The 22,868-nt window shown below is 41.7% G+C and overlaps 1 protein-coding gene across 9 annotated transcripts in view; it reads left to right on the forward strand.

The window, feature by feature from the left end:
- Positions 1-22,868, forward strand: part of LOC105498891 (ankyrin repeat domain-containing protein 18A) — an 89,013-nt gene that overhangs the window by 36,024 nt on the left and 30,121 nt on the right. For 5 of the 9 annotated variants that reach the window (XM_071077515.1, XM_071077509.1, XM_071077512.1 and 2 more), the window contains 8 exons: positions 7,941-8,222; positions 8,822-9,033; positions 10,396-10,618; positions 12,990-13,035; positions 14,202-14,255; positions 15,385-15,440; positions 17,043-17,215; positions 17,369-17,650. In XM_071077515.1, the coding sequence (XP_070933616.1) occupies positions 7,941-8,222; positions 8,822-9,033; positions 10,396-10,618; positions 12,990-13,035; positions 14,202-14,255; positions 15,385-15,395 (828 nt within the window). In that variant the 3' untranslated portion in view covers positions 15,396-15,440; positions 17,043-17,215; positions 17,369-17,650. Of the gene's footprint in view, positions 1-7,940; positions 8,223-8,821; positions 9,034-10,395; positions 10,619-12,989; positions 13,036-14,201; positions 14,374-15,384; positions 15,441-17,039; positions 17,216-17,368; positions 17,651-22,868 lie in introns of those variants that run through there. The other 4 variants (XM_071077508.1, XM_071077513.1, XM_071077510.1 and 1 more) reach the window with 3 other exon arrangements.

The following is a 22,868-nucleotide window of genomic DNA, read 5'->3' on the forward strand; positions in this document are numbered from 1 at the left end:
TAGGGAAAATCATAAATCAATATGAGGAAGGCAGACATTGGCTCAGCCTAAAAGTGGGACATCAAAAAGGAGGGGCTAACAAGTCATAGGTGGGTTTTGGGGATTCTTTAGGTGACAATTGGTAAAGAAAACTGTTGTCTAAAACTGGAAATAGGTAGAAAGGAAGGCCTTAATTAAGATAAGGTGGTTACGGAGGTTAAGGTTCTTATTATGTAGACAAAGCCTCATAGCTGGCAGCCCTCAGAGAAAATAGAGGGTAAAAATATCTTTTCAGGCTTTAAATGCATCAGGCTCTTAGTTAATCTTCCCTAGATCTGGGAAGACCTAGAAGGGGAGAGATTGGGCTACATTAATGAAGACTTCTCACAGATGCAGTTTCCCCCACAGAAGACAGCTTTGTACAGTCATTTCAATTTCTTGGTCCTGCAACAGCCAATGTGTCAAAAATATATATATCTGGGGGTAAAATACTTTGATTTTTTTCAGCTTCTTCTCTCTGTGATGCTGTACCAGAATCACGTTAGAAAGTAAGCCACATCATAAGAGTTAATAAAACCTGTCTGATGAGATTTGATAATTTGAAGGGTGTGATTCCCAGACCCTTTAGATAGAAACTGGGGCAAAAGAATACAAGGTCTTTCTCCTCAATATAAATCTCTCAGTGCTTTAAGCGGATAGAAACTGGGGCAAAAGAATACAAGGTCTTTCTCCTCAATATAAATCTCTCAGTGCTTTAAGCGGTGAAAGATTTTTCATTTAATTTTACAGACTTGATGCTAATAAAAAGGATACTTTAAAAAAAAATATATATATATATATACACACACTATACATCTTATAAGACATGCTGTTGATTCTCTTATGTCTTGAACCCTGGCCAGTGATCTGAAACCAAGCAGCCCATGTCTCCAGATTACTAGTATCAAATAAATTTTGGGGTGCAACAGATTTATTGAGAAATAATTAACACACCGTGCAATTCACTCATTTAAAATATACAAGTCATTGACTTTTCGTATTTTCAGAGAGTTATGCAATCATCATTACAATCAATTTTAGAACATTTTCATCACCTTAAAAACAAACCCCACATCATTTAGCCATATTCACTAGTTTTCCCTTCCTCCTTCAGCCCTAGGGAACAACCCACCTTCTTTGTATAGATTTGCCTATAAGCCTCTGAAATAAAAAGCAAGTGGTCTACTGTGACTGGCTTATTTCACTCAGCATAATTTTTCATGATGCATCTGTGCTATAGCAGGTATTGATGCAGGGTTTTTGCTCCTTAATTCAGCTAAATCTGGGTTTTTCTCTCATGATCAGGAAAAATTAGGCACGTGGACACATTGAAGGGTGAGGAGGACAGAATTTATTAAGTGAAAGGGAAGCTCTCAGCAAAGAGAAGGGTCCTGCAATCAGATTTCCACCTCACAGTTGAATACCAGGACCAGCACACATGAGCTGAAAAGGCCAGGCTCCTCCTCTGCATAAGGCGTGAATTCCTGGTGGCTCCACCCCAACCCCCCAGTGCATGTGGGCCTCTGGTCCGCTGCTGGCATGTCCAGGCAAAACCCTGTGCAGGTTCCCTTATCTGCACCAAATGTTTTGTCTGGTGTAGACACTTGTGGGCCTGGTTGGAGATTCTCTGGGGACTGTGCTGTATCTGCCTAGGCATTTTGCTGTCTCCTGCTTCTATCAGTATCAGTACTTAATTTCTTCTTATTGCTGAGTAATATTCCACTGTATGGATACATTAAACATTTTATGTATCCATTCGTGAGGCGATGGACCTTTGGGTTCTTTCCACTTCTTGACTTTATTAATAATGCTGCTGTATAAGTTTTTGTGCTTGCATATGTTTTTATTTTTCTGGAGTATATAATTAATGACTGGAATTTCTGGGTCATATGGTAACTTCATGCTTAACCTTTTGAGGAGCTGCCAGTTTTCCAAAGTGACTGCACCACTTTACATTCCCAGCAGCATTGGATAAGGGTTTTAATTTCTTTACATTTTTCCTAACACTTATTTTCTCTTTTTTATTGAACAAAGATTTCATCCTGTGGTGTGAAGTGATACCACAAGGTGGTTGTGATTTACATTTTCCTAATGACTAATTACATTAAGCATCTATTAATGTGCTTATTATCCATCTTTATATCTTCTTTGCAGAAATATCTATTCAAAATCTTTGCCCATTTTTAAAATTGGGTTATCTTATTATTTATGAATTCTATATCCTATATATGTAAGTCCCTTATTAGATACATGCTTTTCAAATACTTTCTTCTACTCAGTGTCTTACCTTTTCACTTCTTGATACTGTCTTCTCAGGCCCAGCAGTTTTCAATTTTGAAGTCCATTGAATCCATTTTTGCTTTGGAGTCAAGGCTAAGAAAACTGCCAAATGCAGTCACAAAGATTTATACCAATGTTTTTTTCTGAGAGTTTTACAGTTTTAGCTGTTACAGTTAACTGTTTTATTTTGAGTTAATTTTTAGATATGGTATTAGGTGAGAGTCCAACTTTATATATATATTTTTTGCACATGTATACCCAGTTGTTCCAACACCATTTATTGAAAAGACTATTCTTTTCCCATTCTGTTTTTTTGTTAACCTTGTATAAAATCAATTGTAAATGTGCAGGCTTATTTTTAGATTATCAATTCTTAGTTTGTTTATGTCTATTCTTATACTAGGACCAAATCAAATTTAATGAAAAGGTTTTTTTCAATCATGTTGCATATTACCAGTTGTCTTATGTCATAATAAAAATTAAATGTAGTGAAATATCTTTAACTTCACCTTTTGTGTCTCAAAGGAGTCTGTGGTCAGCTTATACCTTACTTACTCTAAGACACAATGGCAAGTCAGGCTTACAAGACACACTTTCTTTCTTTTTTTTCTCCATTTAAACCTTTAGTCTCTTATCCAGTGCCTCCCTCTATAGTTTCGTTTTCAGTAAATTTTGGTCACAGGATCTGCTGACATAGTCTACTGTTTAGTGCATTATGTTTTACTAATTCATTATAATTCATAGAATCATCCATAGATATTTACCATCCAGGAAGGAGAAGTTTAAGTCTGAGCTGCCAGCTTTCCTCAGTGGAAACCAAGTGAAGTCATCATCTTCCAGTTCGCAGATCCTCTTGCCTCGTGGTAGCTGGTTCTCTTGAGTAGCACTGTGGCTAATCCTTTTCTTGGTGCAGATCTTGCATTCTCAGAAACCACAGTTTCTGTATTGACCTCCTTTGACTGAAACAGAGATGCACAGCTCTGCTTTCTAGCTTACTAGAGGATTCTTGGAATAAAAAGTTTAACTCATTCCAAGAAGAGTTTTAGGAGCGCAGCAGTTAAAAATCAGGTAATATTCAGCAATTTATCAGAGACAAATGGTAGATTGGTATTTTGAATTTCAAAATATCAGAGCCAAGTTGTGTGCTGTAGAGAAGCATTGTGGTATAACATAGAGATGGGATTGTCTTAACTTCTCCATACAAACAAGCTTGGAGTAAGGTAAAGGAGAAATTGCATTTGATGTCTTAACACTCAAACCTCACTATGTTTATTTTACTTCTGTGAAGTCTAAAAATCATTCCATAATGTTCTCCTTATTTCCTCCTCATTGAGAAAAAGGAAAATGAAAATTGAATACTAGATTGATTAATAAATACTCAAAGCTTCTTCTCTTTTTTGTTTTTTCTTTTTTTTTTTTTTAGATGGAGCCCTGCTCTGTCACCCAGGCTGGAGTGCAGTGGCGCAATCTCGGCTCACTGCAAGCTCCGCCTCCCGGGTTTGCGCGGTTCTCCTGCCTCAGCCTCCTGAGTAGCTGGGACTACAGGCGCCCGCCACCACGCCCGGCTAATGTTTTGTATTTTTGGTAGAGATGGGGTTTGACCCTGTTAGCCAGGATGGTCTTGATCTCCTGACCTCATGATCCGCCCGCCTCGGCCTCCCAAGCTGGGATTACAGGTGTGAGCCGCCGTGCCCGGATCAAAGCTTCTTTTAGAACTTTCATTAATTGAAATCACATAAATATCTGATTTTGGTTATGTAACCAGGTATTTCTAGTTGTTTTTCAAATCATATGTCTTCTTGCTTCGCAGTCTATAACTTGAGGGGAAATTGTAAGGAGACACCCTTGCCTTATTATCAGAGTTCGTAATTGAAGGGGGTTTTAGGAAAAGTTCCTCTTCAGCAGCTTATGTCTCTTTCCTGGTTATCTGCTGCTTCTCAATAATGTTTGTCATCAATAAATTAATCTCAACATTTATTAGATCCTACTTTAAAGGAGAGTCTTTTCTGCTGTATAAGTTATGTTTCTTGTTGTCTTTTTTTAAAACTTATTTTTCTAACAATTACTCAGAGATTTTTAGCTTAAAAGAAAAACATTTATTTAGTTCATGAACCTGTGGTTTGGAAAAAGCTTGGCCAGGACAGCTTGCCTCTGCTCCCCTCAGCTTCCCTAGGAACAGCTGATCATTTGGGGAAATGGCATCATCTGAAGCTTTGCTCACCCATGCGTTTGATGGTTGATGCTGGCCATTGGCTGGAACCTTGCTTGGGGCAGGCAGCATGAACACTGACACTGGCACTCCCAGGCTGTCTCTGTGGTCTGATCTCTCTCACAATCTGAGGGCTGAGTTTGAAGGGAAAGCAGTCTGAGATAGGGAAGCCACATGGTATCCCTTTTACCGCATTCTATTCATTAGAAGAAAGTCAGTAAGGATGGCCCATATTCTATTCTTTTGATGGGATAAATATAGCTTCTCTTTTGTTTTAATTGACATGTATATACATAATTTTGGCCTATAGAGTGACATTTTGATACACGTATATAGTGCGTAATGATCAAGCCAACTAGCATATTTACTACTTCAACCATTTCTCATTTCTTTGAATTGTGAACATTCAAAATCTTCTAGCTTTTTAAAAATATACAATAAATCATAGTTAACCATATTTGCCTACAATGCCACAGACCACCAGAACTCATTCCTCTTATCTAACTGTAATTCTGTATCCATTAACCAGACTCCCATCCCCTATCTTTATGAGCTTTTTTATTGTTGTTAAGAGACGAGGTCTTGCTAGTGAAGTCTGGTCTCTGGGCAACTGTAGTCACCCAGACTAGAGACAGTGATTTGATCATAGCTCACTGCAGCCTCAAACTCTTGGGCTCATGTGATCCTCCCACCTCAGCCTCCTGAGCAGCTGGGATTGTGGACACGCACCATTGCACTTGTCTGATTTTTCACTTTGTAGAGATGTCTCTCTGTGTTGCTCAGGCTGCTCTGGAGCTTTTGGTCTCCAGTGATTCTCCTGCCTTGGTCTTTCAGAGTGCTAGGAAATTACAGGCATCAGCCATGTCGCCCAGCCCTCAATTACTCTTTTCTTTTTTTTTTGAGATGGAGTTTTGCTGTGTTGCCCGGGCTGGAGTGCAGTGGTGCGATCACAGCTCACTGCAAACTCCACCTCCTGGGTTCGCGCCATTCTCCTACCTCAGCCTCCCGAGTAGCTGGGACTACAGGCGCCCGCCACCACGCCCAGCTAATTTTTTGTATTTTTAGTAGAGACGGGGTTTCACCATGTTAGCCAGGATGGTCTCGATTTCCTGACCTCATGATCCACCTGCCTCAGCCTCCCAAAGTGCTGGGATTACAGGTGTGAGCCACCATGCCCAGCCTCAATTTTTCTTTAGCTTCCACACATGAGTGCGAATGTACGGTATGTATCTTTCTGTGTCTGCATTTAATATAATATCCTCCAGACTGATCCAAATGGCCACAAATAAGAGGATTTCATTTTTTTACATGGTGAATAGTGTTCCATTGTGTATGTGTACCACGATTTTTGGTCCATTCATTTGTTGATAGACATGTAGGTTGATTTATTACATCAGTTGTTGTGAATAGTGCTACAATGAACATATGAGGACAGGTATCTTTGTGATCTATTGGTTTTTTTCTATTGCCTGAATACCCGGTAGTGGGGTTGCTGGATCCCTCGACAGTTCCATTATTAGTTTTTTGAGAAATCCTCATGTTGTTTTCTAAGTGGCTTCACTAATTTACCTTCCCACCAACACCATGTAAGAGTTTACTGTTCTCTGAAACCTCACCAGCATTTGTTATTTTTTGTCTTTTCTATGATAGCCATTTATTCGAAATGAAGCAAGAGTATATCACATTTTAGGTTTGATTTGTATTTCCCTGATGATTAGTGATACTGAACATTTTTAAATGTATTTATTGGCCATTTGTATTTCTTTTTTTCTTAAAAAAAGAAAAACTAATCAGATCTTTTGCGCAGTTTTGAACTCAGATTATTTTTTATACTGTGAGGGTGTTTGAGTTCCTTGTATATTTTGGATATTTACCTTTTATTAGATGAATAGCTTGAAAATATTTTCTTCCATTCTACAGGTTTTCTCTTCACTCAGTTGTAGTACTGTTTGTCTATCGTTTGTTTTTTGCCTGGGCTTCTGATGTCTTACCCATAGAAATCTTCGTGCAGACTAATGTCCTGAAGCATTTTCCCTATCTTTACTTATAGTAGTTTGATAATTTTGGGCCTTACATTTCAGTCATCAATTGATTCTGAGTTTATTTTGCTATATGGTGCTAGATAGGAAGCTAGTGTCATTCTCCATATGGATAGTTTTCCCAGTGCCTTTCATTTGAAGAGGGTGTCCTTTCCCTAATGTATGTTCTTGGCACCTTAGTCCAAAATCAGTTGGCTATAAATATGTGGATTTATTTCTAGGTGCTGTATTCTATGGCCTTTACCCCAAGAATCATTACTTCTTAAAATTCAATTCAAATTAGCATGAAACATTTGCAGTTTAGGAAAAGCCTTATGGCATCAGAATCCTTATTTACAGGATTCATTATTTTGTGGTTTTTTGAGATATGGTCTTTGTCTGTCATCCAGACAGAAGTGCAGAGATGTGTTCATAATTCACTGCAGCCCTGAACTCTGAGTACAAGCCATCCTTTTGCCTCAGTCTCCCAACTAGCTGGGTCTACAGGCCTGAGCCACCATGCCTGGCTAATTTTAAAAAATTGTTTTGTAGAGATGAGTGTCTCACTATGTTGCTCTGGCTGATCTCAAATTCCTGGCCTCCAGTGATCTTTCTGCCACAGCCTCCTAAAGTGCTAGGATTACAGGCATGAGCCACCAGGCCTAGCCTAGAGTATCATATTATTTTCAAAGTCTTATTCTGAGAGCAATTTATTGACTTTGGCCTAAATAACTCAATGTGATAGCTCTGAAACTTTTTTTGACAAATTTTGGGGAGTGGCTGTGAGGGAAGGGGTTAGACACTTTTCACTAGGAGATCACTTTGGCCTAAATAACAATGTGATAGCTCTGAAACTTTTTTTGACAAATTTTGGGGAGTGGCCGTGACGGAAGGGGTTGGACACTTTTCACTAAGAGACCACCTTGGCCTAAATAACAATGTGGTAGCTCTGAAACTTTTTTTGACAAATTTTGGGGAGTGGCCGTGACGAAAGGGGTTGGACACTTTTCACTAAGAAACCACTTTGGCCTAAATAACGATGTGATAGCTGTGAAACTTTTTTTGACAAATTTTGGGGAGTGGCCGTGAGGAAGGGGTTGGACACTTTTCACTGAGAGACCCACTCAGTGCCGTTTCAGGAGGAACAAAAACAAATCATCGGAAAAATGAAAAGATCAAGCACAGGCGTTCTGTGGCAAAGATGATGATAGTAGAGCGTGTATTTTTGTGACTCATGGTAGCTTTAACTTCGCTCTTAAAATTCTGAGTAATTTAAGGGTTCACATTTGAAGACTGTGCTACATTATTGATAACATGTTATTGCAAGTAAATGCATTTCAAAATTTGTTACTGGTTTTGTATTAGATTATTCGAAGCCTGCTTCACTATCAAGCTCTATTATTTTATTCATGCAGTTTGATGATCTTACGGCCGAGAAGGAAGCTGTGTCTTCAAAATGTGTCAATTTGGCTAAAGACAATCAAGTTCTTCAACAGGAGTTTTTATCTATGAGAAAAATACAAGAGAAATGTGAAAAACTTGAGGAGGATAAAAATATGTTGGAAGAAGAAGTATTAACTCTTAAGACACATATGGAAAACAATATGGTAGAACTTGGTAAAGTACAAGAATATAAATCAGAGCTAGATGAAAGGACAATGCAGATAATAGAAAAATTAGAAGAAACCCATTTACAGGTTAGTTTTTAAAGTCAGGTAAGTTTATCTGTAATGTGCTTTCATTTGTTTCACTGCAAATTGTATTTTGAATATGTATATATTGTGTTTCCTCTGCCTCCCTTAGAGCAATTTGCTTTGTAGAGTTCTAGAAAACAAGTGGCATCTTTTTTTTCTTTTAAATATTTAAATTTACATTATTATTATAACAAAATCAGTATTTCAAAGTAATGATTCTCACTATAGAGTCATTTGATGATTAAGACCAACTGGCATAAGATAAAACTGTGATTTAGAAATTATGTGATACTTTTGGATTGGTCTTAAGCTACATTGTTCATTGTTCACTTTTTAAAATTATAAATGGATTCTATTACTTTTTATAGGACCAGATTACATTAATACTAACATAATTATGATTTCAAATTTTTATAAATCAGATTTAATTCTGAATTCAGTTATTAGTTTTGTTGATATTGCTGATAAATATTTTAAGCTTCAGCCTCTTTTTAACATATTCAAAATTGCTCTTTGAATCACTGACTCAAAATGAAAGGCAGCAAACATATGGTAATTAGGTTATAATTGTTTTAAAAGTGTATTCTTTTCATTTGTTTTAGGAACAAGCAAAATATGAAAAACAATTAGAGCAGTTAAACAAGGATAATACAGCTTCACTAAATAAGAAGGAACTCACACTTACAGATGTGGAATGTAAATTCTCCGAAATGAAAACTGCTTATGAAGAGGTTACAACCGAATTAGCAGAATATAAGGAAGCCTTTGCAGTAGCATTGAAAGCTAACAATTCCATGTCAAAAAATTTAATGAAGTAAGTCAAAACACACTAACAGAAAATGAATTAAGCTCATTAATTTGTTTTGAAAGTATAATTTTTAGTGAGATGGCTTCAGGAGATCAGTAGGAAGTGACTGCTAATCTGATAATGTAATTTTGGAAAACAATGTTAGTAAATAATCTTACCTTTAAAATGTTCTTCAAGGATAGTTTCTGTCTCTATGCTCTCTTTTTTTTTTTTTTTTTTTTTTTTTTGCTTTTGTATGGCTTTTTTCCCTGAAGTCTCATGTAGTTAACCTGACCTGTTAGTTTTTTTCACTAAGTATTTTTGAAGCTTTATAATTAATAAAGTGATCTTGTTATAAAATTGCCAGAATTTCCCTAAATAGAAATATTAAAGAGTTTATTTTTTGGTAGATCACAACCTAAACCCAAAGTGTCGAGTTGTGCTTCTACTCTGGGCACATCCTGGCACTGAGGCAAGAACTGTTTTTGATTGTGATCTTTAGTATTATCACTAGAGGGTGCCTCAAGAAAGACTATTTGTGTAACATTTTCAAGGAGTTACAGCAAGTTGTCCTTGTGAAATAGGGAATAATTATCACAGGAATGAAAAGAAGTGTAATCCACAAGGTGGTTAAAAGAAAAACACCATGTTCAGCCTGAAGGGGTATGTGGAAGGCAGAAAGAACAAGCCCCACCTACAGTGCCTTGGTCACAGTGCTGGGGGCTAATTGCCTTCAGAGATGCTTTAGTTCTCTTGGATCACCAACCAACCAATCTGGTTCTCCCCCAGGAGTTGTTGCTCTGAGTTATTCCTCAGTGCCAAATACTTAAGTGTTCTTGGATAATGAGTGAAATGTACAAGGGTGAAACCTGAAACTGGTTTACAAAACACAAGTATTTCTAGATTATTTTTGTTCATTTTAGTTTTCTTAATCTACATTCTTTAAGGAGTACAACATGATGTTTTGATATAATTATTTATAGTGAAGTCGTTCTTATAGTCAAGCAAATTAACATATTCATTTTCCCATATAGTTACCCTTCAAATACAAGTATTTCTAAAGGAATCTGTAGAATCTTACAAGTAGAGCTATTTTAGAAGGCAGCTGGGTTACCTGTTGAGCTGTACATCACTGATAACCATTTCTCTTCCCTGTCGACTTTGAACTTCTTGCTCAGTAGAAATCACTTTAGAAGCAATATACTTATTTTGAATGATTTTAAAATTAAAGTTGCTTACAAGAGGTAGGCTCTCACACATCTTCTTGTGAAAACAGTGTTTAGTGGGTAATTTGGTTTACTCTCGGGCAACTGTTTTAAAAATGCAAGTCGTTAAGAATCATTCAAGGAAAAATGAAATACTAAGCATTTGTCTTTGCTGTCTTTACAGATCGAATAAGAAAATAGCAGTGATCAGCACCAAGCTCCTTATGGAGAAAGAGCGGATGAAATATTTTCTCAGCACTCTTCCTATAAGGCCAGACCCAGAGTTACCTTGTATTGAAAATCTTAATAGTATAGGACTCAACAGAAAAGATATTTCCAAAACACCCATAAGAATTCCTACTTCAAACCCACAGACTTCAAATAACTGCGAGAACTCCTTGACTGAGGTTAGTTATATGACCATTTCTCTTTTGGCTTTCATTTCTTTAATATAATTCTTGTTTATAATTTGGTGAAATACTGAGTTGTTCTGTTGACTTATGCATGTTAAGTGAAGATTATAATTACCTGTGTTAACACAGAAAGGAAATGGGAACTTTACATTTTTTAATTCACTGGAGCTCTCATTTTCAAGAGATACCCATTTGCTAAGTTTATTCAATAAATGTGACTAAACTGACACATTTAAAATTTCTTTAAAAGCTGCATTTAAGTTAGGTTTTAGAAATTGCATGTTATTGCCTACTAACTGATGGTATACTTTGAGATGCTTTGTCTTACTCTACTTGATTGTAGTTTGTCTGTGGTTCATATCACCTTTTTTTTTTTTTTTTTTTTTTTGTTGGAGAAGGAATCTTGCTCTGTTGCCTAGGCTAGAGTGCAGTGGCATGATCTCAGCTCATTGCAACCTCCGCCTCCCGGGTTCAAGTGACTCTCCTGCCTCAGCCTCCCGAGTAGCTGGGACTACAGGTGCCCACCACCACACCTAGCTAATTTTTGTATTTTTAGTAAGGATGGGATTTCACCATATTGGCCAGGCTGATCTCAAGCTCCTGACCTTGTGCTCCACCCACCTCAGCCTCCCAAAGTGCTGGGATTACAGGGTGAGCCACCATGCCCAGCCCATACCACTTTTAAAGTTTCTTTGCACCATCTTAACTCTTCCCACCCATAATCACAAGTGAATGACTGGCAACCAAACACTTAACCACACATAGATATTTATTATTTCATAGAATCCAAAATAAGTGCATTTTATGAATTAAATAAACAAGACACTGAAAGATTCATTTCCATTTTTCTGTTAAAAGATTTGTGCTTGGCCAGGTGCGGTGGCTCACGCCTGTAATCCCAGCATTTTGGGAGGCTGAGGCAGATGGATCACCTGAAGCCAGGAGTTTGAGACCAGCCTGGCCAACATGATGAAACCCTGTCTCTACTGAAACTATAAAAATTAGCCAGGCGTGGTGGCAGGCACATGTAATCCCACATGCAGCAACCCCATTACTATACTAGGGGTATACCTGAAGGAAAATAAATCATTGTAACAAAAAGATGCATGCACCTGTATGTTCATTGCAGCACTGTTCACAATAGAAAGACATGGAGTCAATCCAGGTGCACCCAAGGATTGGGTGATTGAAAATCCAAGGTAGATTGGAAAATTCCATATACACCATGGAATACTATGCAGTCATGAAAAGAACAAAGTCATGTCCTTTGCAGCAACATGGATACAGCTGGAATCCACTATCCTGAGGAAACTAAGGCAGAAACAGAAACCGAATATCTTGTTTTCACTCATATGTGGGAGCTACACATTAGGTGCACATTGGTGTGAACATGGGAACAGTAGACACTGGGAAATAAGAACGGGGAGGGACAGAGTGGGCCAGGATTGAAAAACTACTTCTTGGGTCCTATGCTCACCACCTGTGTGATGGGTTCAATTGTACTCCAAACCTCAGCATCCCTCAATATACCTTTGGAAGAAACTTACACTGGTACCACTTTAATTTAGCATACAAACTAGAAAAAAAAAAAAAAGCAAGAAAAATTTACTATAAAAATTTTTTTCTATAAGTAAAGAATATAAATTTCTTTTTAAGAAAAAATTTATTGAAGTAAAAAATTGGATTGAACTTTTATAAAGGACAGAGTTTTGCTAAGAATTTCAAAGCAATGCATTCATTGCAAAATATGACTTTAATTGTTTAACTTTTTTTTTTTTCTTTCTTTTTTGAGATGGAGTCTCGCTCTGTCAGTAGGCTGGAGTGCAGTGGCACGATCTCGGCTCACTGCAACCTCCGCCTCCTGGGTTCAAACGATTTTCCTGCCTCAGCCTTCCAAGTAGCTGGGATTATAGGCACGTACCACCATGCCCAGCTAATTTTTGTATTTTTAGTAGAAATAGGATTTCACCATGTTGGCCAGGATGGGTCTTGATCTCTTGACCTTGTGATCTGCCCACCTTTGTCTCCCAAAGTGCTGGGATTACAGGCATGAGCTGTCATGCCCTGCCATTGTTTAACCTTTGTACTAATAAAACACCACCTTTCTAAAATTATGTATATCCAACAGACCAATATTATCTATTTTTGTCAGATTACTCTAAACAGCATTACACAGATACATCCCCTATTATCTAAACTTAAGTAGAAATTTTACTTTATTATGTGATTATTTTTCTATTTAAGCAAACTTCATGTTATGTCTAGTCACTAAAAATATTAAAGGCCACATTTTGTAAGTGATTTATTATTCTCATGATACTGTCTCTTGTTTAATTTAAACATTTTTTTTTTTTACTTATTTTAGGTGGAGCCGGACTGTGTAGAACAAATAATTAGAGAAACAAAGAAAAGTATGTTGCCAAAATTTATTAATTAAATTTAGGTTTATTTTAGTAATAAAGTGTAAATAGCAGATGGCATTCCTTTTCATTGTGGGTTAGTAGATACTATGTTCAGTATCTTTTTCTTACACACATCTAATGAAAGATGTGAAAACAAAAACTTTCACAATGAAGAGTATACTTATGCACCATTAATTCATCATGTTCCATAGCTTAAAAAATTCCCGAGAAGTGTATCCATCTCTTTTTCACTGACTCTACAATTTCTTCACTTTTGCCATCCTCATGGAACTGTCAGCCAGCACACTGAAAGGATTCTCCGAAAACAAAGGCATCATCAAGTTCTCAGGGTTTTGGTGGAGATTGAAGGCCAACAGACCTCAGACTCATTTAGAAATACTTAACTGAGCAATAACCCTTCATAAGCAGTCGCTTGACAGGTGATATTTTAAATCTCCTGTCATTTACTGTGTCATTGACTTACATCTGTTCTCAAGAAAAGTTCCAAAATTTTCACCATGAAATAAAAACACCCATGTCAATGTAATTCTTGTCAAGTTACTCAGCCTTGTCTCTCACCACTTACCGCACTCTGCCCTTTGCTCTAGCACCAAAGTGGATGGAGTAGAACTCCACCGGGCTGTTGGTCACCTCAGGCTCTTTGCCTTTGCCTTTTCCCTCTATCTGGCAAGCTTTTCCTTGTCCTTTAGGCATCAACCTATGGATCTCCTCCACCAGAAAGCCCATGATATTGACACAAAAGTGGGATAGGTGTCCCTTCTGTGTGTTCCAGTAGTGCCCTGCTGTATACCTGTCATGGTATCTGTGACTCTATATGGACATTGCCTGCCTGTCTGTTTTTTAGGTTATAGCATATGACTGTTGAGAGGTGGACCATGCCATCTTCATCTTGTAATTCCAGTGCTAGTTTCAGTACCTTAGAACGTGGCTGTTGAATACATGAATGAAGAATGAAAAAGCTGTGATATTTAACCACAGTTAGAATTTATGCTATGTGTAGATTATTTAATAGTAATTTTGGATTGTAATTGTACATACATATTTCTCATTCTTATTAACTCTGATAATGTTCTCAACTCTTTACATTTTAAACTCACACTTAGTTAACTGAAATGTATTAGGTAAAGAACATAATTCTTTCTTTTTCTTTCCAGCTTTTGCTGTGTTGGGCACTTGCTCCCATCTACTTTCTTCTCTAGAATCCACTGGTAAGCCACATCTAATGAAGAGAATATTTAACCAGAAAATCTTAAGGAAAAGTTGTATGATTTAAAAGATAATCAAACTTTATTACTGGGCTATTTACATGAAATTTTAATTGTTTCTCATAAAATATATAACATCACAATCTTTACTAAATTTGTCATGTACTAGAATATTTCTGTGTCATATGTATGTTGAAAATTTATATGGTATTTTAAATGACATTTTTTAGCCTTCTTAAGTTTTAAGTGGATCTTGCAAATGAACACCAGTATTATTGGGTTGGGCATACTCAAATTGCCCAAATGTCAGCTGTTTAAACAGCCAAACAACCAAGTCATCGTTGATACTTTAGTAAAGGTCATCAAAGGCTTATTTGCATTTTACAGTTTTTATTACTCTATATAGTAGGAGACTTAAAGAGTACCTGCCAGGCTTGTCCATACTAATGTTATGATTTTCAATGTGTAGTTCAACCATATTTTGTGTGGAAATACTTTGAGGCTCTGTAAATATCTGGTTACTCCTCAAAACCCATTAGATTTAGCATTTCGTGGGTGACTTGTGTTTGAACAAGTATTACTATGATGGTTGCCAGATGATTTTCTTGTTCTCTTCTTTGTTCTACATGGAGAAATAACACCAATAAATAAGACCGGGTGCAGTGGCTCACAACTGTGATCCCAGCACTTTGGGAGGCCAAGCCAGGCAGATCACGAGGTCAGGAGATCGAGACCATCCTGGCTAACAAAGTGAAACCCTGTCTCTACTAAAAATACAAAAATTAGCCAGGCATGGTGGCGGACACCTGTAGTCCCAGCTACTCAGGAGGCTGAGGCAGGAGAATGGCGTGAACCTGGGAGGTGGAGCTTGCGGTGAGCCGAGATTGTGCCACTGCACTCCAGCCTGGGCAACAGAGCGAGACTCCATCTCAAAAACAAACAAACAAAAACAATAAATAAAGGAGAAGGGAAAGCTTATGATTCTTGTGCTCCAATTCCCCAAGATTAGGTCAGTAGTAGACATTTCAAGCTGACTTTGTGTCTTTTTGATTTGTCCCTGTTACTCTGTCAGCACTTTTTAACTTTCTGGCATAAAATATTCTAAGCTAATCTTGTATTTTCTCTGCCCCAGGGCCGGAATGAGTGATTTTTCTTAGAAGCAGAGTTGGAGCCACCGAGGAAACACAGGTGAGCGCTCCCCAGCACACACTTACTAGTCCCCAACAGAAGAACCACTGCTGCATCCACTGAGGTACCAAGAAACTAGCGAAGGACCTTCTAGCTGTCTGGGGACAATCCTCATGTGGTCTCTGGCTCAGCCTCAAGGGTTCTGGATTAGTCTCTCTGCAACCTTTGTGCTGTGTCTCTAGATCGGGGCTCTGCGGGAAGGGCCTGGGAGACCCAGAAGAACAGGGTGTCTTGCCTGCCAAATGTCCCTTCCTTCTTCCCACTCTGACACTCAGGAATAGGCTACATGGCATGTCCAGGCAGTGCCAGGCCATCTCACTATCTCCTTTGAGATGGGCCCAGAGGGCCTTGGGGGGCAAGTGTGAAGCTGGGTACCTGGAGCCTGAGGCTGACTGTCCCTCCCTGTGTCTTGGAGGAGAGGCCTTGGGGCCCAAGAAAACCCCCAAGGCCTGACCTCTGGGCACACATGCAGGGAGGAAGGGTCTGTGGGCTGATGGGGGCATTGTAATGAGACTTTGAGCACCACTGCTCAGGGGCCTCATCAGTGGACCATGGTCAGAGATGACCTGGTCATCAGGACCTGGTCAGTTGGGACCTGATCAGCAGGGACCTGGTTAGCAGTGGCCTCCTCAGTGAAGGCCTCACCAGTGGGGACCTGGTGACCTAGTCATTGGAAGCCTAGCCAGTAGAGACCTGGTCAGTGGTGGCCTTATTAGTGGGGCCTGATCGGTTGAAACATAAACTATAAAAAACTGGTTGGTGGGGTCAACTCAGTATATTAGGGGCCTGGTCAGTGTGGGGCCTTAGTGGCTTGGAGCCTGGTCAGTGAGGGCCTGGTCAGAGAGGGCTTGGTCAGCTGGGCACTGATCCATGGAGAACTGTTCAGTGGGGTTGGGGTGAGCGGCAACCTGGTAAATTGTGGTCTTGTCAGTGGGAACCCAGTCAATGGGGACCAGATCAGTGGGAAATTGGTCAGTGGGGTCTGGTCCATGAGGCCTATTAATGGGGGCCTGGTTAGGGAGACATGGTCAGTGGGGACTTGGTCAGTGGGACCTGGTCAATGGAGAAGTGGTCATTAGGGGCCTCATCAGTGGGGACCTGGTTGGGGGCACCTGGTCAGTAGGAACCTGGCCAGTTGGCCGTTGTGTGACCTCAGGCAGGGGGTTTGTCTGTGGAGCCTTCTTGCCTCCATCTGTAGGGAAGCTGAGTTAGGACACCCTGGACGGTTGCTGGAAAGAGAATGTGAGAAGATGTGTTGAATATAGACAGACCTACAACTTTACACACGACCTGGGTTCCACCTAGAGAGGGTGCCAGCCCTCTCTGCTCTGCCCGGTGCCCTTCCTCTGTCTGCATCCCCAGGACAACCCTCAGTGGGGAGGGTAGAGTTTGGGGAGCACCTGTGGAGGCTCTAATCCTGGCCCTGGGCCCTGGTAGTGACAGTAATGAGGACATGGGTGCACCTGTGAGTGGAGCAGCTAGGCCTGGCCAGAGAAGCAAGACAAACACACACACACACACGCATGCACAAACACAATGCATGCACACATGTCAGTTCAGGGGATAGAGGACACTGACTCTGAGCACTCTTGACCCAAGCAGGCTCCCGTTGTGGTGGATTGTGTCATCCCACAATGTCGCTATTGCTGAGTCCCCATCACCTCTGTGTTGTGGAGCAGTAAGAGAGACACAGCAGTGTCTGTGGGTGGCTCTGCGTGAAGGACTGTTTTCTAGGTGAGAGGCACATCTCAGCACAGCTGACTGATCAGACTCAGGTGAGTGGGACCTGCTCTCTTCTCTTCCTCCTGGCTTGGGGACAGTCACTATCAGGTGGGTGGTTTTGGCCTCTGGGCAGCTACTGAGGGTAATCCCTGAGCATTCACCAGGTGCCTGTTCTGTGCTGAGAGTCATCTCATTCATCCTCACAGCAATTCCATTCTGCATCTCCTCTGGACAACCCCAGGACAACCCCATCAGGGCCCTTGTCACCAGGCCCAGTGTGGCTCCATGATAGCCAAGACGCAGGTCCAGAGACAACTGCCCTGCATGGTGCCTGCATCTGACCCCCCTTGGTGGATAGTGATGAGCACAACATGGAAGAAGCCAGGGCAGCATGCGGACGGCTGCCCTGTAGCCCCAGATGGCACCTGGCCCTTGGGAAGTCATTCTCAAAGGGGAAGCTGGAAACTTTGATATCCCTGGAGGAAAGGGTAAACGTGGCCTCCCAACAACCCTAGCAGCCAGCAGCATGCCATACATTTTCTCACCCAACCTGTGGGACAGAGGCCCCCTCCTGGGGAACAAGATCCATATCTAAAGGGTCTTGACCCAGTCGGGCCTCATCCTGGGCCCTGGGAGGGGATAGGCACTGTGGGCCCTCCAGCAGCAGCCAGGATTACCACCCAGGGGACTCAGCCTTCTGTGGCCCTGGCCAGACTTAGAATTTGGCACAAGACAGGACAAGCTCACTCAGCGCAGCTTGTTAATACCCAGGGCCTGTGCATGCCAGGCAAGGCCAAGCTGACTCAAAGAGCAACCAGCCACCTCTGCAAGGGTGTGCCTGGAGCAAGTAGACCAGCCACCAGCCTCACCCACTCAAGGAAGCAGGGGTGGCCAGGTCCCACAGCCTGAGTAGCTGCCACCTGATGGCTGATGGAGCGGAGGCCTGAGGAAAAGCAGGTGGCACTGGGGCCCTACCTCCAGGGCAGAATTACTGATTTACCCTGAGGGCAGCGAGTGAGGTTGGTGGCTGGTCCACCTGCTCCTGGCACACCCTTGCAGAGGTGGCTGGTTGCTCTTTGAGCCAGTTTGGCCTTGCCTGGCATGCACAGGCCTCAGTGCAACAACTGTGCTACAAATGGAGCCACATAGAGAAAATGAGCAGCAGGCTCAGGAGCAGGGTGTGCGCTGCCCTTGGGGCCCCAGTCCATGCTTCAGGGCTCCTACAGCACTGTGGGCTTCTTGGGTGCCAAGAGGCAGACCACAGGCCATCTTGAGGAGGACTCTGCTCAAGTACAGAAAGGGCCCAATCTAGTGGATGAACCGCACGGCCAGCTTCTGGGTGCGGGCACAGTGCCACATCTTCCATCACTTCCTGATGTGCCCCACCAGCACTGAAGAGCCTGGAGACAGGGCAAGAGGTAGGCTGAGAAGGATGAGATGGTGAATTCCAGCTTCTTCCTGACCCTGAGCCCACCCCCAGGATGACCCTCAACCTTTAGGAGTGGGAGAGCAAGATTGACAGCTTCGAGTGATTCACCAAGAAGATGGACAGCAGGACGCTCAGCTCAACTTCACAGCCAGTGAGTTGACATGCAAGCAGATGACGGTGACAGGCTTTAAGAAAGAGCATCAGAAGGCAGCCAGTTCTTCAGCCTTGGCCAGGTCTTGGAGCTGGAGCAGGCCATCACTTCACCAGAGATGCCTTCAACACTGATTGGCTCTTTGCCAATCAGCCCAGGCAGGACCTGGACCCAGTCATGGACCTGTTAGTGCTGTCTCAGGGACACCAGACCAAAATCCTGGACATCATCCATATACACAAGGAAGCCCTTACCAAAGTCATGCAGAGCAGGCAACATGTGGCAGAAGGGAAGACAGAGGTGCAGAGGCTGATGACGCCAGAATCACAGGAACAGGATTTTTTTGGCCACTTTGGCTGAAATTCACTGCTTCCATCCAATTCAAATGAGAGACATGGACTCGCAGATGCAGTATTTCTTACAACAAGAGATACTAGTTTTTCAAAAAGTTACCCAGGAATTGGTAGTGTTAAATGACTAGATACTCCTTTGTGGACTGTTTCCAGTTCAAGGATACTTTCTACAGCAGAATAATAACACTAAAAAAGAGCTAATGCCAGCTGTTGGTGGTAGGACAAGGATGCTTTTGTTCTCAGTTGAAACTCAGCTGAATATAGAATTGTGTAGGAAACAGTTAATATGGTGATAGAATAGAAAGAGTAGCAAAGATGAACTAAATCATGCTATGATTGCCTTCACTACCAGTGTAACTTTTGGAAGAAAGATACCACTTACTTTATTGCTTTTTAAAGTATGAATATTTTAGTATATATGCTGTAGACTTCAAACTGTGTGAAGAGTCTCAAAGAAGCTGGCTGTATAAAGCCTGATGTGGATTTCTTTATACTCAAAGACTGATGATGCAATTCGAATATATGTCCCCACCAAATCTCATGTTGAATTATATTTCCTAATGTTGAAGGTAGATCCTGGTCTAAGGTGATTGAATCCTGAAGGCAAATTTCTCATGAATGGTTTAGCACCATCCTCTTGCTACTGTCTTCACAATCATGAGTGACTTCTCATGAGACCTGGTCATTGAAAACTCTATGTCACCTCCCTACTCTGCATGTTTTCCTCTTGCCATGTGAGACAATTCTCTTTCTTCACCTTGCACGAAGATTGAAAGATTTCTGAGGCCTCCCAGAGGCAGAAGCCAGTGTGCTTCCTGTCCACCCTGCAGAACCATAAGCCAATTAAACGTCTTTTTCAAAATGAATCATACAGAAAATGGCAAATAAGGACTGGAGCATTGCTATAAAGATACCTGAAAATGTGGAAGCAGCTTTGGAACTAGGTAATGGACAGACATTTTAAGAGTTTGGAGGGCTCAAAAGAAGACAGATAGATGAGAAAATGTTTGGACCATCTTAGAGACTGGTTAAATGGTTGTGACAAAAATCCTGACAGAAACATGGACCGTGAAGGCCAGGCTGAGGAGGCCTCAGATAGAAATAAGAAGCTTTCTGGGAAATGTCTTCCTTTTGGATATGGAAAGCTTACACAATGCCTGTACCATCATTGTACCTTAGAAGCAGTGAACTTGCTTTTTATTTCAGAGGCTCATAGGGAAAAGAGGCCGTAGCCTTGACTCAGATGAGACTTTGGACTTTGTAACTTTGAGTTAATGCTGAAATGAGTTAAGACTCATGCTGGCGGCCGGGCGCGGTGGCTCACGCCTGTAATCCCAGCACTTTGGGAGGCCGAGGCGGGCGGATCACAAGGTCAGGAGATCGAGACCATCCTGGCTAACACTGTGAAACCCCGTCTCTACTAAAAATGCAAAAAATTAGCCGGGCGAGGCGGCGGGCGCCTGTAGTCCCAGCTACTCGGGAGGCTGAGGCAGGAGAATGGCGTGAACCCGGGAGGCGGAGCTTGCAGTGAGCCGAGATCGCGCCACTGCACTCCAGCCTGGGCGACTAAGCGAGACTCTGTCTCAAAAAAAAAAAAAAAAAAAAGACTCATGCTGGCAAGGCATGATTGTATTTTGCAATGTGAGAAGGACATGAAGTTCGTAGGGTCAGGGACAGAATAATATGGTTTGTCTCTATGTCCCTTTCAAAACTCATGTGGAATTATACTCCCTAATGTTAGAGGTGGGGCCTAGGTGGAAAAAGATTTAGTCCTAAAATGGTGCGGGTAGATCCTTCACGAATGATACAGGACCATCCCCTTGATGCTATCCTGATAGTGAGTTCTCATGTGATCTGGTTGTTTAACAGGCTGTGGAACCTCTTTCCTCTGTCTTGCTCCTACTTCTGCCATGGGAGACAGCTCATTGTTCCTTGGCCTTCTGGTATAATTAGGAGGCTTCCTGACTCCTCCCTGAAACAAAAGACACTATGCTTCCTTCACAGCCTGCAGAATCCCGAGTCAGTTAAACCTCTTTTATTTACGATAATACAGAAAATTAGAACTGCAGAGAGGAGCTGTGAAATGTCTTGAAGGCCTTTTTCCATTTGTCTTGGCTAATTTGCACAGGGCTTTTGTATATGCAAGTTTCTGAAGTCTTGAATTTTCCCCCCTTATATCAGGTTTTGTGTTATTACTACATAGCCAACCCCACTCTAGAGATACCTGAAAAAGTAGAAGCAGGTTCCAAGTGGGTAACAAACAAAGACTGAGAGGGTTTGGAGGGATTGGAGAATGACAGAAGGAAGAGGGCCTGGCGGGAGTGATTTAATCATGGATGGGAGGCAGGTCGGGTGGAAGGAAAAAGGGGTGGGTAGGGTGAGGAGGAGTAGGCTGGCTGTAGGGTGGTGGAAGGGTGGGGTGTAGTGGGAGTAGGGAGTTGCCTGCTGCAGAGGCACAGCCTCATGGACAACCTCTACTAGGGCAGTGCACCTGTGGCTTTGCAAGTTTTAGCCCCCGTGGCTGCTCTTATGGACTGGGCTAGTGTTGAGTGCCTGCAGCTTTTCCACACTGAGGGTGCAAGCTGTTGTTGGGTCTGTGAATCTGGCTCTGCCTGTGCAGCAGGCTTCTGCCTGGAGACAGTGGGAAGTGGAGGTGGAGGTGGGGATAGAGGGGCGGATCCTTCACCAGTGGTTATGCACCATCTTCTTGATGCTGACCTTGTGATATGGAGTTCTCATGAGATCTGGTTGTATAATAGGGTGTGGCACCTCTTCTCTCAGTCTTGCCCCTACTCCTGCCATATGAAGCATCTTGGTGCCCCTTGGCCTTCTGGTATGATTGGGAGGCTTCCTGAGTCCTCCTAGAAGCAGAAGCCACTATGCTTCCTTTACAGCCTGCAGAACCGTGAGCCAATTAAACCTCTTTTCTTTATGATTATACACAAAATTAGTGCTGTGAAGTGGAGCTGTGAAATGCCTTCAAGGCCTTTTCCCCACTGTCTTGGCAACCAGCACCCACGTTCTTTTCATGAAAATATCTGAAAGCCTTCGTGAATTTTCCCCTGAAAATGGACTTTTCTTCTTTTACCACATTACCAGGCTGTGACAAAGATAACTGAGAATGTAGAAGCAGGTTCAGAAGTAGGTAAAAGACAGAGGTCGGGAGAGTTGGGAACATGTAGAAGACAGCAAGATGAGGAAAAGTTTGGACCAGTGAAAAGAATTATTAAATACTTGTGATGAGAAGGCTGACAGAAGGATGGACAGCGAAGGCCGGACTTAAAAAGTCTCAGATGAAAATGAGGAATTTCCTGTGAACAGGAGCCAAGGTTACATTTGATTGGCAGCCCTGGAGATCTGTGAAACTATAAACATGGGGGTGATGATTTAGGATGTATCTGGTGGAATGAACATCTTGGCAGCATAGCTCAAGAGGTGTCCTCTTCGTTCAACAGCCTGTATTCTTATGTGCAACCTAAGAAATGACCTCAAGTTGCAACTTCTATTTAAATGGGAAGTGGAGCTCAAAAATTTGAAGAATTTGCAGCCTAGCCAAGTGGTCACAAAGAGAAGCTGATTTTCAGGGGGAAAAATTCAAGAACACTTAGCGTATTTGCATAAAAAAGAGCCGAGTGCAAATAGCCAAGACTATGGGGAAAAGGCCTTGATGGCATTTCAGAGACCTTTGCAACAGCCCTTGCTGTCACAGGCCCTGGGGCCTAGGAGAGAATGGTTTCCTGGGCCAGCTCCATGGCCTCGCTGCTGTGTGCATC

Source organism: Macaca nemestrina, chromosome 14, assembly GCF_043159975.1.
Source record: "Macaca nemestrina isolate mMacNem1 chromosome 14, mMacNem.hap1, whole genome shotgun sequence".
NCBI lineage: Eukaryota > Metazoa > Chordata > Mammalia > Primates > Cercopithecidae > Macaca > Macaca nemestrina.